General features: G+C 38.9%; 1 protein-coding gene and 1 pseudogene across 4 annotated transcripts in view; one reads left to right on the top strand and one right to left on the bottom strand.

Annotated features, from left to right (window-relative positions):
- LOC146467188 (serine/threonine-protein kinase Nek9-like) overlaps positions 1–14,343 on the bottom strand; it is a 33,112-nt gene that overhangs the window by 16,245 nt on the left and 2,524 nt on the right. For all 4 annotated transcript variants that reach the window (XM_085125984.1, XM_085125986.1, XM_085125985.1 and 1 more), the window contains exons 2-14: positions 14,148–14,325; positions 13,120–13,172; positions 12,463–12,533; positions 12,221–12,326; positions 10,119–10,168; positions 9,636–9,717; positions 8,641–8,745; positions 8,103–8,167; positions 7,821–7,871; positions 6,984–7,041; positions 6,063–6,137; positions 5,189–5,251; positions 3,537–3,681 (exon numbers count right to left, since the gene is read on the bottom strand). In XM_085125984.1, the coding sequence (XP_084982110.1) occupies positions 3,537–3,681; positions 5,189–5,251; positions 6,063–6,137; positions 6,984–7,041; positions 7,821–7,871; positions 8,103–8,167; positions 8,641–8,745; positions 9,636–9,717; positions 10,119–10,168; positions 12,221–12,326; positions 12,463–12,533; positions 13,120–13,172; positions 14,148–14,325 (1,102 nt within the window). The remainder of the gene's footprint in view (positions 1–3,536; positions 3,682–5,188; positions 5,252–6,062; positions 6,138–6,983; positions 7,042–7,820; positions 7,872–8,102; positions 8,168–8,640; positions 8,746–9,635; positions 9,718–10,118; positions 10,169–12,220; positions 12,327–12,462; positions 12,534–13,119; positions 13,173–14,147; positions 14,326–14,343) is intronic.
- LOC146467189 (uncharacterized) lies at positions 170–3,530 on the top strand (annotated as a pseudogene).

Raw genomic sequence — 14,343 nt, 5'->3', positions numbered from 1 at the left:
TTTCCAATGTTTACTTAGCTTTTTGCAGCCCCTGAAGAAGGTTAGTTTTGTCTGACCGAAATATTGGACAATAAAATTATTTTAGCTATCCGATCAGCCTTGCATTTGGTTTTATGTTTTATTCAACATTGCTGATGCTGATCTACACAAAGATCCGGCTTCAATTTGCTGCTGTTTGTACAAGTTGCCTTGCATTATTCAAGAGTTACGTATTTTTATATTAAGTTTCTAGATCTGATTACCGTTTTAAGCATCACATGTTATTGTACGTATTGTAAAGTTTGGGTCTAGTTTTTAGATTTCCTTGTGTAACAGGCATTTAACCATCATATAACACACAAAAATTTTCCTGAACAATGTCCCACTATTCAAATTTACCCTCTACTCTCCTGAAAAGATCTGGGTACGAGAGCAGTTTACCCTCCCCTCCCCGCCAATAAAATATGACGCAAGTTGGAAACAAAAATATACACAAAGCTTCGTACACAAACGCCGTGAAGGTTATCTGTGCGGGACCAGGCAAAACGGGTACCAAAACCATCGTGAAAGCCTTACGGATCCTCGGTTTAACCGTATACGATTGGGAAGAGCAGACGTTTGATTTTCTAGATCACTGGGTTGATGTTTTCCAAAATGGCACCAAACCAGACGTGAAACGTGTCTACAAAAATGCCGATGCAGCCGCGGACATGCAGGCTTCCTTTTTCTTCGAGGAAATTTTGGAAGCTTTTCCCGACTGTAAAGTAATCCTCACCGAGCGAAACGAAGATGCGTGGGTGAAGAGTCTCGCTAATCAGCTGGAGGTTTTCTACACCGCGAAGTATGGTTTGCGTTTTCTTGCGCCTCTATCACCAACGCTTAAGAATTTTTTTTTTGTTCTGATGTCGTTCATCGACGCCATGTTCGGTTCGCGAAATCCCAGATCAACGTTTGTGTTTAGGAAGCGATACCGCGTCCAAGACCATTGTGCCTCAAGAAAAACTCTTGGTCTACAACGTTACGCAAGGATGGAAACCACTGTGCGAATTCTTAGGATGTGAAATTCCAAATACTCCATTTCCGCATGAAAATATCAAAGGTGAAATTGCCAAGATACCTATGCAAGAATCGAGAACCGGCCGTCAGATAAAACAGGAACTTAAGAGGGCCTTTCTAGCAATCTGCTCTTTCCTATTCATCATTGCAAGTGTCATTTTTGCCATATATTTTTGAACAATTTTGTACCAGATGCCAGATAAAAAGAATCTTGAATGACGTATCTGCTCCAAGGAGAAAGCAAACTGCTTCTAAAGAGGTGTGCAATTTAATACTCTACGAAACAACACTTCACAGTTGATGCAGAATATTCCCGAAGCAGACGCCTTTCGATTTGAGGGCCAAACTTTTGTTTCAGGAGAGGCCAAGCAAGGAATAAACCGCGAGAATCATGTCCACAGGCCACAGAAAAGTTTGAAATCTGGAAGCTCTGAAATGCTTCGAAAAATCAGCCTCGTTCAGTGTAAGAAAATGGTACCCTTTTATTGATTACACGTCAACATTATTTCAACTCGTTTCTAGGCCGCGAGATCCTTGCAGCAAGGCCTAGCCGAGGCAGGCCTGCACGACTCCTTCTCCATGTTAGCGCATGCTAGCCGTAGCCTCCCTCGCAGACGCTCTTTTGGCTCGTTGGGAGGAAAGATTGCGTGATGAGCCAAAAGAGCGTCTGCGAGTGAGGCCATGTTGGCTGCTGTTCCTCATATCGCCCAATTCGACCAATTTAGTGTTTCGAATTTCAATTATGAGCTTAAAGGTCATTTCTTTATTATTAATTCTGTGGATTTTATCTAGTCTCTTTATTTTGAATTTTACCTCTCGTTCTGCCTGTTTTACAACTATGCATCTCATGCCGCGCAGGCCATTTTAGCTATCGTATTCTAAGTTTGGTTTAGCTCGTTTAAATCCATGACATTTCTTACAAACTTTTCTTTTTCAGTTTTTGAGATCTGTGTAACGATAGGATCTGAGTCGTTTTTGGGCCGTTTACAGTATTCAGTTTTATCTTGCAAATATTGTAATTCGTGGGTCCCACGCATAAGTTGTAAGATGTGGTTTTATGTTTCAGCGGATCGTTTCTTAAGGTTTTAGCTTCTTGTAGAACTATGCAACCTCACTTCGCTTGATTTGTGGTGCGAGACGTTCAATGTTTTCATCCATTTTCTGCGTGCCAGTCTATATACGTCGCCCCAGGCCACATTTCTCGGAGTTCATCAACGGAAACCTATGTCTTGATCTCCTGCTACAGGACACCATTTTGAATTTCGTCACGATTTCATTACAACAAGTTACAAAGCAAATAGTCAATGGTAGGATTGCATGACCAAATGTGATTTACTAATTATTCAAGATTAATTTTAGCCCACACAAACAACTGACAACATCGTCATGGCCGAATTGTCACGCGGGATGCCCTGAGGGCAGCCTGTGTCTAAAATTCGGTAGCGTTCCGTCATCTCCGTCGGTCGCAAATGTGCATCTTTCAATTATTAACTCGTTTTTACACGCATCAAATTCAAATCGGTATTGACTGGCCAGATTGTGTTTTGCAGATCTCCAAATCAAAGGTGAAAAACGTAAGGATTAAAGCCCGGGAATTAAAGCATCCGTATGAAGCACAAGGTCATTTTACTTAACAAATGTCGTTTTCCCCCGTATTTCATTCGTACTGCAAATAATGCAATTCTATCTGGTGGTTACTTATTGCCTCACGATATCTCTGTATCTATCGATTTGGGGGAGTTAGCGATGCTAGAGGTTATCACTGCTAAAGATCGTAGGCTTACGCACCATGCGGTCAAATATGGCCCGAGTATAAGCTGGAAACAGCTTCTTGTTCGTAGTGTTTTATGCTTAAGTGTGTATGGCGGCACGCAAATCTTGCATCCCTGGAGTGCAATACAGTATTTATCGTTATGATATTTACGTTGTGACCAATAGATCACCTGGTTTTGCACTTGTTTAGTTTCCACCGTTTTTTCCTTCTTGTTTCGCCAATGTTTTGGTGTTTTCGCGAGCGCGGTCGTCGCTCTGATGGCTTCTTTACAGTGATCCTTTTCTTGTGTTTATTTCCTTCAAGGTGTAGCTTGCGTTCACACATATCAGTGTGTTACTACTTTGTAAAATTAGTCTGTATCTCTTGCGAATTGTTTTAGTAAAATAAAAAACTAAGATAAGAATTGAAAAATTCAAATGTTTTAATTTGGAGTGACTGATTATGATCACGATGATATTCCACATGCACGAATTCTATTTTCATGTTGGTAACAGCTTCAATTCTTGTTATTATTATTATTATTATTATTATTATTATTATTATTATTATTATTATTATTATTATTATTATCATTATTATTATTTTGATTTGAAAATGGTTTGGGGAAATCATATTTTGGTCTAAAAATGGGCTAGAATTTCAAGAAGCAGGGCACACAACCTTATCAGACTGGTTTTGAAGAGGGCCTCGCTGGGGTGGGCTGCCTTGATTCAAACTTAAGCCCTACCTGTAATACACGCAGTGAACTCATCACCACAGGCAACTTGTTTTATGGGGATCCCATGTAATGCCTCTATTGGTCTAGCAATGCGATATGTTGCTGTATCACCATGTCCCAACTGACCAACCATCTGTTTGCCACCATGCGCAATCTGAGAGATAATGACACCTGTCAATCACTAACACCTCCAAATACTCAAGGTAACCAGGCATGGCAAGGTAAAAGAAGTAAAATCAAACAACCACACAAACACAAAGAGTATTACAAAAATATTTTTGCCCTTAAGTTTTGACTTTGACTTTTCTTTAACTTAAGATGAAAAAAATTAACTTTTAGAAACATTTCCAACCACCGAGATGAAAACCTTGGTAAAACTTTAATTGTGGATTAGCGTTAATCGGTCGTAGAACAACCAGGTCCAGATCTGTTGTCTACTGAGAAGTTTCTGGGAGATGGTAAAAGGCATGATATTTTTCTAGGTTTAGAAAATAAACCCATTTCTCGTGCAAGCAAAAGTAAATGGTGAGTTTTAAAAGCTTGTAGCAGTTGCAGGGAATCAATAGGGAACTTAAGCAGCGACGACGGCAGCGCCAACGAAAACGACACTGGAATACTGAAAATACAACTTTTATTTAATTGTGCTTCTTATTTGTAGTTATTTATTTAACTCATTGTACAAAAACGGCGAGCTATCCAGAAACTCAATTGGTAGGAGTGACGTCCAAGTTAAGAAAGAAAATAAAAAACTTACAGTCTTGTGCTCACGTTCTCCACAAAACCTTGAATTTAGTCATAGACCCATTCGGCTAACCCGATGTTGTACCCAATTCAGATCCCCCGGGGTTAAGATTCTTTGTTTATTGCATTTGCATTATAATGTAGCACTCACATTTAAATGATATGGAAATACTTAGAACAAAACATTTTATGCCCAAAGGATTTGAATTGGGTACAACGTTGCGTTATGCCTGGTTTACACATACAACGCAAGCATAAGCATAAGCACAAGCATAAGCACAAGAATGTTTACACGTGCGATAAGCTATGCATAACGTGACATACGCAAGCGCAGAAGCAGCCGATATTTGATTCCAACATGGCGGAAAATGGCAAAGCATGAGTAACTAGATTGTACGCTGACAACTTGTCACTGTTTTTCAGTTTCCTTTCCTTGCGCTTATGCTTATGCTTGCGTCGTCCCGGTTTACACGTACGACGCAACGACGCAAGCATAAGCACAAGCACAAGAGGATGGAAATCGTTTCATTCTCTTGCGTTTGTGCTTATGCTTGCGTCGTACGTGTAAACCGGGACGACGCAAGCATAAGCACAAGGCGCTTATGCTTGCGTCGCACCGGTTTACACGTAGGTTTCTTGTGCTTATGCTTGTGCTTATGCTTATGCTCGGCTTGCGTCGTACGTGTTAACCAGGCTTTAGCCGAATAGGTCTATTTCACGTTGTTGTTTTGCAGAGGATGGCAAATTACGACATGTAATAAAATTTAAAACGCACGTGCAGAGCGATCTCTTCTTCATTAAAACCTATTGTTCTGCGGCGTTGTTCTTGTCGTCGCGGTATGCCTAAAAGTTCCCTATTAAACAGAGGGTGTAATTGTTTATATACAGACTCTGCCTCAGTAAATATTATTTGTACTTACAGCCCATGTAAAGAGTTCATTTTCAACTGTGACAACAGCAAAGTGTGATTGGCCAACTGCTAGCTGAAATCAAAAGAAAAACTACCTCTCAATAAAGTTGCTACCTCACTACAGCATGCTACAGTTCATGTTCACTGTGTAACTGAGCCCCGATCAGCCCTTGACAAGTGTATAATATTTAATGTAAGGAATAAAACACTTCAAATTGAAGAGCTCAGTTCATAACCGACCTTTGTCTCATTACAGATCGCTGTTTGTTGTTTAACTCAGATTCACTGGAGTTTTTGCATGTGGCCTTGAATTCCTTCAGGAAACGTTGCTCCAATGTTTCATCTGCTCTTTTGCGCTTCTTGCTGAGATACTGAGATAAAAACGGTGATCGTGCCCATAATCATAGGTTTTTATTGCAAACGAAGCGCAAAGCAGCGGATAAAACATTGGAGCAACTTTTCCTGAAGGAATTTAAGGCCACATGCAAAAACTCCGATAAATCTGAACTAAAACAACAAAACGGGATCTGAAATGCGACATAGCCCTTTATTGTATAAGTTATTGAGCCGATCTTTTCTGTAAAGCTGTTTCTTTTCTTAACATTGCTTTAAATTTGTAGTTTAAAGCTGTTGGGTGTGTTACTACTTCTCTAGATTAAATATCGTAATGTAAAAGGAATTCGTTGCCAGACAAGTTGAAAATTGGAACATGCTTGGTGTGACATCACCAGTTTCCATTAATATGTCTGGGTGGTGAGTTATGAGTAAGGAAGGAAACAAGATTGGTTACACCAGGGAGGCTTCACGTGCCGCTGACAATTTGAACCTTGCGCATTAGAGAACAATGTTTGCTCATTATTTAATATAAAACATCTGATGTTCACCTGAAGAGCAGAGTGTCCGCCCTGGAACATGTCGACTTTATGAGGAGTCTGTTTACCACCTCCCCAGTAAAACACCTGTTGTAAACAAAAACAAAAATCAAAGCGCTCTGTGATAAAGATGCACATGATTCAACAACTATATCGTCCTTAGGGACGGTGCTTCATTTTGTTGCTTCGCATACACTCTGCAAATCTTGGGATGGTGGACGAAACTCTGCAACTCTGTTCTTATTTTTAAGTGTAAACTTCGAGCCAACTTATTCGCCACTTTCCTTTCTAGTCTGTCTTAGCTTTTACATAAAGATTTTTTCTTGGTATTTTTAGCGACCATTCTTAAGCTTAATTTTTACTCTTCTTATAATTATTAATCATTGCATCATTGTAACTTTTAGATTTACTATCATTTTGAGGTATAATTTTGGAAATTAATTATTATTGTCACTGAAAAGCCCTTTTCAGGGAGTGCCATTAAAGTTTGTATTGTATTGTATTGCATTAAGGATAGAGCCTAACTATTCAAAGCTGTTCTTTCACGGTTTATGACGATGTAGGAAAAGAGGATCTTAGCAAGGGCTATTGAAATCCAGAAAAAACACTGGGAGTTACCACACATTTTTCAGAGATAATTACACCTTAATTTGGACAAAAAATGCCATACATTGCTACATATCTTAAAGCTTTTAAGAATTATTAATGCTGAATATTCTCTGAGAAATGCATGTTTGTTCCAATTTTGCTCTTGGATTTCAATACCCCGTTGCTTAGATCTTCTTTTACCCGGCGCATAGTTGTAACCTGCGCAAAATACCTCTGTATTTGGGGGAACTGTCCTTAAAATGTCTCCTTTTAATGCCAGAATACATTGCAAGAGAAAGCACTTGCAATCTAAGGGTTAGGGCACTTTATTTCCGACTGACTTACATCACTGGTTTTGGAAGTAATAACTGGCACAACTTCAGTTGATCCACTTGTTGCAAGCCTTGATCAGAAGACAAAAATCAATGAACAATTGATACATAAATATGTTCGAGTGTTCAGAAGACAAGAATGAAGTTCAACTGAAACGTAGGTACAGCCTTTTTTTTTTGGGGGGGGGGGGTGGGGGGCAGGAATCTAATCTTAAACAGACAACTAATTGACTGATTAACTAATCAAAGGCTGCTACTCCATTCATATAATTTAAAAATTCTCCTATCTTGTCCCCATACTTTTCTTATAAAAGCACTGGGGAGAAGTTATTTAAATATCAAGAAAATTCGCATTGAGTGATCATATCCTTTCTCATGCCCTCAGGGGTTGAATTTATAAACAAAATATATTACAAGGCGAAATTTGATTCCGATCACGGGTTAAAGGTAGGAGATAGAAGTGGGTGTGGCACACTTTGAGAAAGCAAGAAAGAAGCATTGCACAAAGAGGTCTAGTGTGGAACCTGTAGTTCAAAAGGAAAAGGGGACAACTCACTGGTCCAAACATGGAGGCATTAATATTTGTCTGAGCAGGCTGTGGGGGTATGCTGGGTGGCTGTAAAGAAGACAACATGGAACAGAAAAAGATGGAGGGCTTTGGTTTCAGACTTATTCTCTGTTCTAAAGGAGCTAAGAAGAACAAGAGGAGGAAGAGAGATTGCATTGGACTCAGACCTTGGTAACCATGGCACACCACTATAATAAATGATCAATCGCCGCAGTTTTTCTTTTTGTCCCTTTTGAACTGTTGGTTGTTGAAGAGAGCCACATAAGTGATCACCAGACTTACCTGGCCCTTCTGGTTGTAGCATTTAATTCCCAAACCTTCTTTTCCATTTCCCTTTGGAGGAAAAAGAGGACCACAAGTAAACAACTGAAATAAAGGCCAGCAAGTAAATTGGATCATTTGTAAAACTTGTCAAGCATGCCGGTGCTCATAAAATGATCTGCAAGTACCTTCCTGCAAAACAGAGCATCACAAGATATCATCCCTAAAATCCCCTAGCAACAATTTTTATTTTGTGGTTAAGTTATAGTTCCCCCTTAAATGTGCTTGTACTATAATGTTTACCTTCCTAAATTACTCAGCAGTGGCATACCCAAGACTGCTTCCACTGTTGGTCTGTCATCTGGGTTCTATGGTAAAAAAAAATGTTAAAGAAACTTAACTTATAAGTAAATGCACTTCCTAAATGTACCAAGGGAGTAATCAATAATATTTTTATTACATAAATGAATCAATGATTATTTTTCAACATATGGAGCAGTGATGTGCTTTTGTATACCTAATGCCGCTATTGACCTACATTGTACATTTTAAAACGTTTAGATGAACTGGAAATATGTTCATCTTTGACCTGCAGACAAGCAGAACCATATTCTGCATGCAGGAAAAATCTCAACCACTATGAAATAAGTTGCCTGCGGGAAATTAATTAATTGAAGCTGTTTTATTAAAGTTCACAAGACTGGAACTTATAAAATGATTTAAATCATTAAATGTTATAATGTTTTCACATGGAATTGGGCTGCAAGGAAACTTGTTTAAGATCTGTGTCAATCACAGTAGCAATAACTGCTTCAATTAGTAGTTGAAATATTTTTAATACCTGTGACAAAAGGATGTTTACTAAGCTATTCATCTCATTAGTATACTGTGGGTCAATGTCCTCATACTCTCCTTTCACTATGTCCGACACAAGTCTGAGAGGATTCTGTAAGACAGAGAACATTGAAACAAATTCCTACATTTTCAACATTATACTGGATTGATTTAAATATCCTGACACAGAAACTTATCTATACTGTGAACACAAGCACCACATGAATCTGAATGCACATAATTTTTTACACTTTGTATACCAGATCAATTAGTTTGTCCCTGGTCAATTCAGGATGGGGTTTATTGTGTACCCTTCTAAAACTAAAAGAGCACAACTACAGAGATGGAGACAAGGAAATTCACAGCTACTAAGGGATCAGCAACAGCACCTAAGGTACAAAGTGCAGTTCCAGAAAAAAATCCATACTCACTCCATGGAAGGTCACCAGAATTCCTAGGGGGAGGGGGGGGGGGGGTCTTAAGAAGCAAAGTATGAAGCTGAAGTGCTGAAATTTCTTGTGGTGGGGAGGGGGGGTGCAAAACAAAAAAACCTTCCGTGGAGGGAGTATGAATATTTTCTGGAACTGCACAATCCTGACCAATGAGTGGGACACTTGGCTTTGAAATTTTTTGGGAAACATATCTAATCAGTGTTAACTCACACTAGTCATCATAAGTGTTGATTGTGTGTGTCTGTTTGTGGGGAGGGGGGAGTGGGGAAGGAGAAACAAATGTCAAGCTATATTGAAAATGGCCCCAATGAGGCCAGACTGCCCAACCAATTTGGCCAGAATTGTAGCCTTCTGGATCACTAATCCAAAAATCTTTTGTCTGCTTGGTAAGTTGGGCTGAGTTTCTGGCACGTATTTTTGCCCCACTGGCACTTTAAGTGGTTGTCTATGAGGTTTGCAGGGTTCCTGAATGGACCCAGCAACCTTTAAAGCTGATGAGTTTAACTTCAATTACCTTGAAACTAACTTATTCCACAAGATGTCAACTTACTGTGGCATCAAACACTTTTCTTAACGTGAGCATCTCATACAGGACACAGCCCATTGCCCACATGTCACTCTTCTGGTTGTATCTGCAAACAGATACTTCCATGCTCAGTAAAGATGTAATAAATTTGTAGAAGACATTGAAGCACCTGAAATTACTCTTGCTAAGACTTGTATTTTCTGAAGAGCATGATCCAAATCCCATCCTTGTCCCTTCTCTAACATGGCTGCTCTCTACAGACGTCACAACCATTTAATGGTAACTGATGATGACATCAATAATAATCAACGATGATCGTGGCAGTGAGGATAAATGATGATGATGATGAATTTGATGATGACAATGGTGTCAATGACAATGACCATGATGATTGATAATGATGATGATGGTGATGGTGGTGGCAGTGACAATTATCTAGCCTGGAGTACAAATTATGCAAATTAAGGTAAGGTGTCTGTGAGTTCAAATTCTCTGAGCTTAACCTACTTTTGTCCTTGAACTATCTCTGGTGACATGTAGTATGGTGTTCCAACAACCTGTCACGGTGCGAGAAATTGAAATTTGTAAATAAAATCAGTGATTAGTCTAGCAGATACAAGCATCAGTTACAATAACGTATAAAACATACAGTGATTCCATGGGGATTAGGAGTGCTGATTTGGAAGATGTCTCCATAGAAACTCACCCCTTTAGATATACAGCTTGTAATTTAATACAGTGAGATTGAAGGAACATCCAGAGGGAATTAATTAAGCACTGATAATTATGGTTTTAATATACACTGTATTTGCTTCAGCATTGTGTGCATAATGCTCAGATTGACTGAGTTGTTTTAGATTTTTATACATTCTTTATACATTCTGCTTTATCATACCATATCTTTATTTACCCTCAGAGTTTAGAGTAGCTTAATATGCAGCTAATATCTCCGAGCATTTACCCACCCAACCATGAGAATATACACAGGGGTTTCATTAAGTTTTGAAGTTGGGGGCACCTACTGGAGAGTAGCTGGGCAGAAAATTACACTAACTTGAAGTGAATTTCTTTATGTTCAGTTTGAAAGTAGGCAGGTACTGACTCTTGCTTACCCTGGTACTGGTACCTGGGTCCCACCTAATTATAACCCTGATACACCTTCTCTTGCTCAGTGAAACATTAACTTGTAAATTGTCGCAATCTGCCCTCTGAAAAGGTTTGGTGCACATTAAAACTTCACGCCGATTTAAGTGTGTCATTGAGAAATGGGTGACTCCGCTGGATTTTGTTGCCTGAAGGCTCTCTTTATTCCTTTGGGCATTCACTTCGGCAGCCGCGAAATTAGCTCGTTTTTACTCGGTTGAGAAAAGATGAGAACTTTGCAGGAAGACCAAGATGCGAATTCAAATGACAGGAACAATTGTTTAATTAAGCAGCCTTGAGCTGCGAAGTTGCGAGAGTATTCCTTTGTTCTTGTTATCAATAGGAACTGCGAGGAATCACTTCAGACGTTTGATGGTTTTAAGTTCTTCGCAAAATACTTTAAGCTGTTATTTATATCAGTGAACGAAGAGTCTTTTGAGAGCTTTAAAAAGAGATCCTAAACGTGGTGTTTTGATCACTGTAAGCCAAGTTTCCATATTTTTCGCCAAGCGGTGCTTAGAGCGGCGAAGTTATTATGCTTAATTAAATTTGTGCATGGCATCATCATCTTCCCGACGCATGGAAATCAATACCATCTGTTTAATGATAACTATTTTTTACGAAAACACTAAAACATTGATTTGTATTCCCTAAAGAAAGCACCTTAGGACCTATGAAAGAGTCAAAAGAGTTCCAATTGTAATTCACTGTACACAAACTGGTATTTGATGTTGTGCGCTTTGTTTGTTACGAGTGAAGACCTGGTCGATCGTAATTAAGTTTATGTCTCTAAAATACTTGCTTCTAGCGAAGAGATTCCAAAATATCAGACCAAAAAAGGAAGAAACAAAAGGGAAACTCAGCGTGGAAGTCACATTCTGATTATACTTAATGACGCATTGACAAACAATAACATCAGCTCTTTGGCCTATGTAGGCACGTGCTTTTTTCAGTTGACCTTATTTACATTTTATATTCAGAGATGCTCTAACTTTTAGCTGAAAAGCGAGAATCTGTTATAGATCGCTGTCATTAAAGATGACAGATAAACAAATTGGCAAATCCATGTATCCGTTTGCAGAACGAAATTTGTTTATTAATTATTCGTTAGTTTGCAGGATGGGAAGTTGTTTTTAAAACTCTCGATACTGGAGCGGCGCATTGTGAGTCGATGTGTTCATGGTCACTCATTTCTCTAGCCTCCCCAGGGAGCTTCCACAGGCCAGCAGAAAACTCTAAAACAAAAGATAAAATATCTCACCTACTTCAAAGGCTTTGCGATCTACGGAAACATGCTCTATTGTCGGAAATTGTTCGACAAAAGAGAGAACAATAGCTTGAATATATGAATACTTAACGACCCCAAAATTTGGGGCACACACTTAAATCGGCGTGAAGTTGTAATGAGATGATACAAAAAGGACTAACATATTATTATTTTGTTTAAAACTCTGCTTTATACTTACAGACTCTGCCATCTCTCTTGAGCCCTTTAACACAGTTGCAATACCAAAATCACCAAGCTTGACCAAACCAGATTTGGTGAGGAAAATGTTCAGCGTTTTGATATCTCTAAGAGATAGAAAGAAACCCCACCTTTTAGCACAGTGTATAGTCCATTGTTGTAGTGGGCCGTTATCCCAAAAGATGATTCACTTGTAATAATTAATATGAAATAATTATCAGATTGTCATAATTCTGTAGATACCTGTGGACAATACCGCATTCATGAATATGACTCATTCCGGAGCAAATTTGGAAGAAATACCATATTACAATCTGCAGAAAACAACAACAAAAAAATGTGATTGTACAGTTTATTTCAATTTACAATTTTATCAAACTCGACAGTAACTCGCTGGACCCTTTATAGCCTGTGGGGAGGGGATGGGGTTCCTCGGTTATACACTATATATCAATGATGTGGAGGTGTAAAGGCCTTTTTTGGATTTAAAATAAGCGATCTGAGGACTTTTTTAGGGTTTGAAAAAGTGTGTGGTGACTTTTTTGGGCTGAAAGGATTTAGTAGGACTTTTTTGGCAGTTTGATTAAAAAGAAAAACTAGGGTTCTCGTTTTTATGTTGAAAAAAGGGACTTTTTTGTGTCCAGCTTCAGCCTAACTGGACTTTTCTTGGGGTCTCACAATTAGGCCTATTCTGCACCTCCCCTCTCCCCATCAAAAATATAACTGTGTACACCCCCCTCCCCATCTGGGTTTCATAGTGATGGTGAATGTTCTTTCCAAAAGTATGGCTTTGTGAATTAATCTTATTGGTCTTTAAAGTCAAAATGTTTTGGCTGCAAAGACTTACAATGTGTAGGTGCCAGTCTTAATTTTGTTAAGACTTATAATAATTTCTTATACCTCTTCTGCAAACAGTTCTTTTTGAGCACAAATCTTGTCATTCAGGGTTCCACCTGAAAGTAAAAAAAAAGAAAAAAACTGCAGTGTAAAAAATAATTCTAGTGTTAATTACACTACCTGGGCTCATATGTACTAAGAGGTACGGCAAATTAGCTCCAGTCTGGTTGGAGTTACCTTTCGCTGCATCCATGAAAACATGCACGTATTTTGACTCCTAAAATAACCTCAATTGTATATGAGAGCTACAAAACCAGTGCTTTGTTGTCCACTATTATATAGCTATCCTTAGTTCTATCATCAGATACATAACTTAATATACAATCCTAGTATTTATGAACCTTCATTTATAAATTAATTAGATGTTGATGTCTTTAATAGAAAGTGATTGGGGAATGGAGGGGGGGGGGGTACATGAGTGTATTCATCATTCCTCTTTGGTAAGGGGGGATTAGGACCCACAGAAAATTTCTGTATGTGAAAATTGTATTTTCTTTATTTTCTAATTCTCAAAGTGGTAGCATTTGTAACCCTGGGGGCAGGGGGGAATGGAAGGCTTGCCACCACCCCTCAACCTCCCCCCATGCCAGTCCTGCCTTTATCAGTGTAGTTTAGTTATAATCATGAGGGCAGGGGGAGGGAAAGTGAAAGGATTGCCACTAGTACCCCTATTTTATTTAAATGCACAGAGGTAATGGCCAACACGAAAGCCTTGCTCCTTTGGCCACTACGCACTTCTTCCGTAGAAAGTAAAATCATTAAGTAAATTGCTCTGTACGTTTAATTTCTTTCTTACTGTAAAATATATTGTATTTTTTTGTAATAAGTGTCAACAAAATTGAATTGAATTGAATTGAATTGAATCAACCCCCCCCCCCCCCCAGTTCTGCCTTTATCAATGTAGTATTTACAAACCATGAGGGGAGGGGGGTGGGGAAGGTGGAAGGCTCAAGGCGCTACCCTTACAACCTTGACCCTCCCCAACTTCCAGTTCTGCCTTTAAATCAATAAAATCAATTCATTCCCCTTACCATTACAATATTCCATTTCAATGAGCAGTGATGTACCATCAATGTAGTGATTGAAGTACGTAACAATATTGGTATGATTCAGCAATGAGAGAATATCCACTTCCTTCTCTGCATCAGTTCGTTCCTTCTCACTTGCACGACTCAGGTTCACTTCTTTAACCACCACAAGCACATTGTCCTGGTTTAACAACCACCC

The sequence above is a fragment of the Pavona decussata genome, unplaced genomic scaffold, assembly GCF_977016875.1.
Source record: "Pavona decussata unplaced genomic scaffold, jaPavDecu1.1 SCAFFOLD_137, whole genome shotgun sequence".
NCBI classification, from domain to species: Eukaryota; Metazoa; Cnidaria; class Anthozoa; order Scleractinia; family Agariciidae; genus Pavona; species Pavona decussata.
This window is presented reverse-complemented; position numbering and strand designations above follow the sequence as displayed.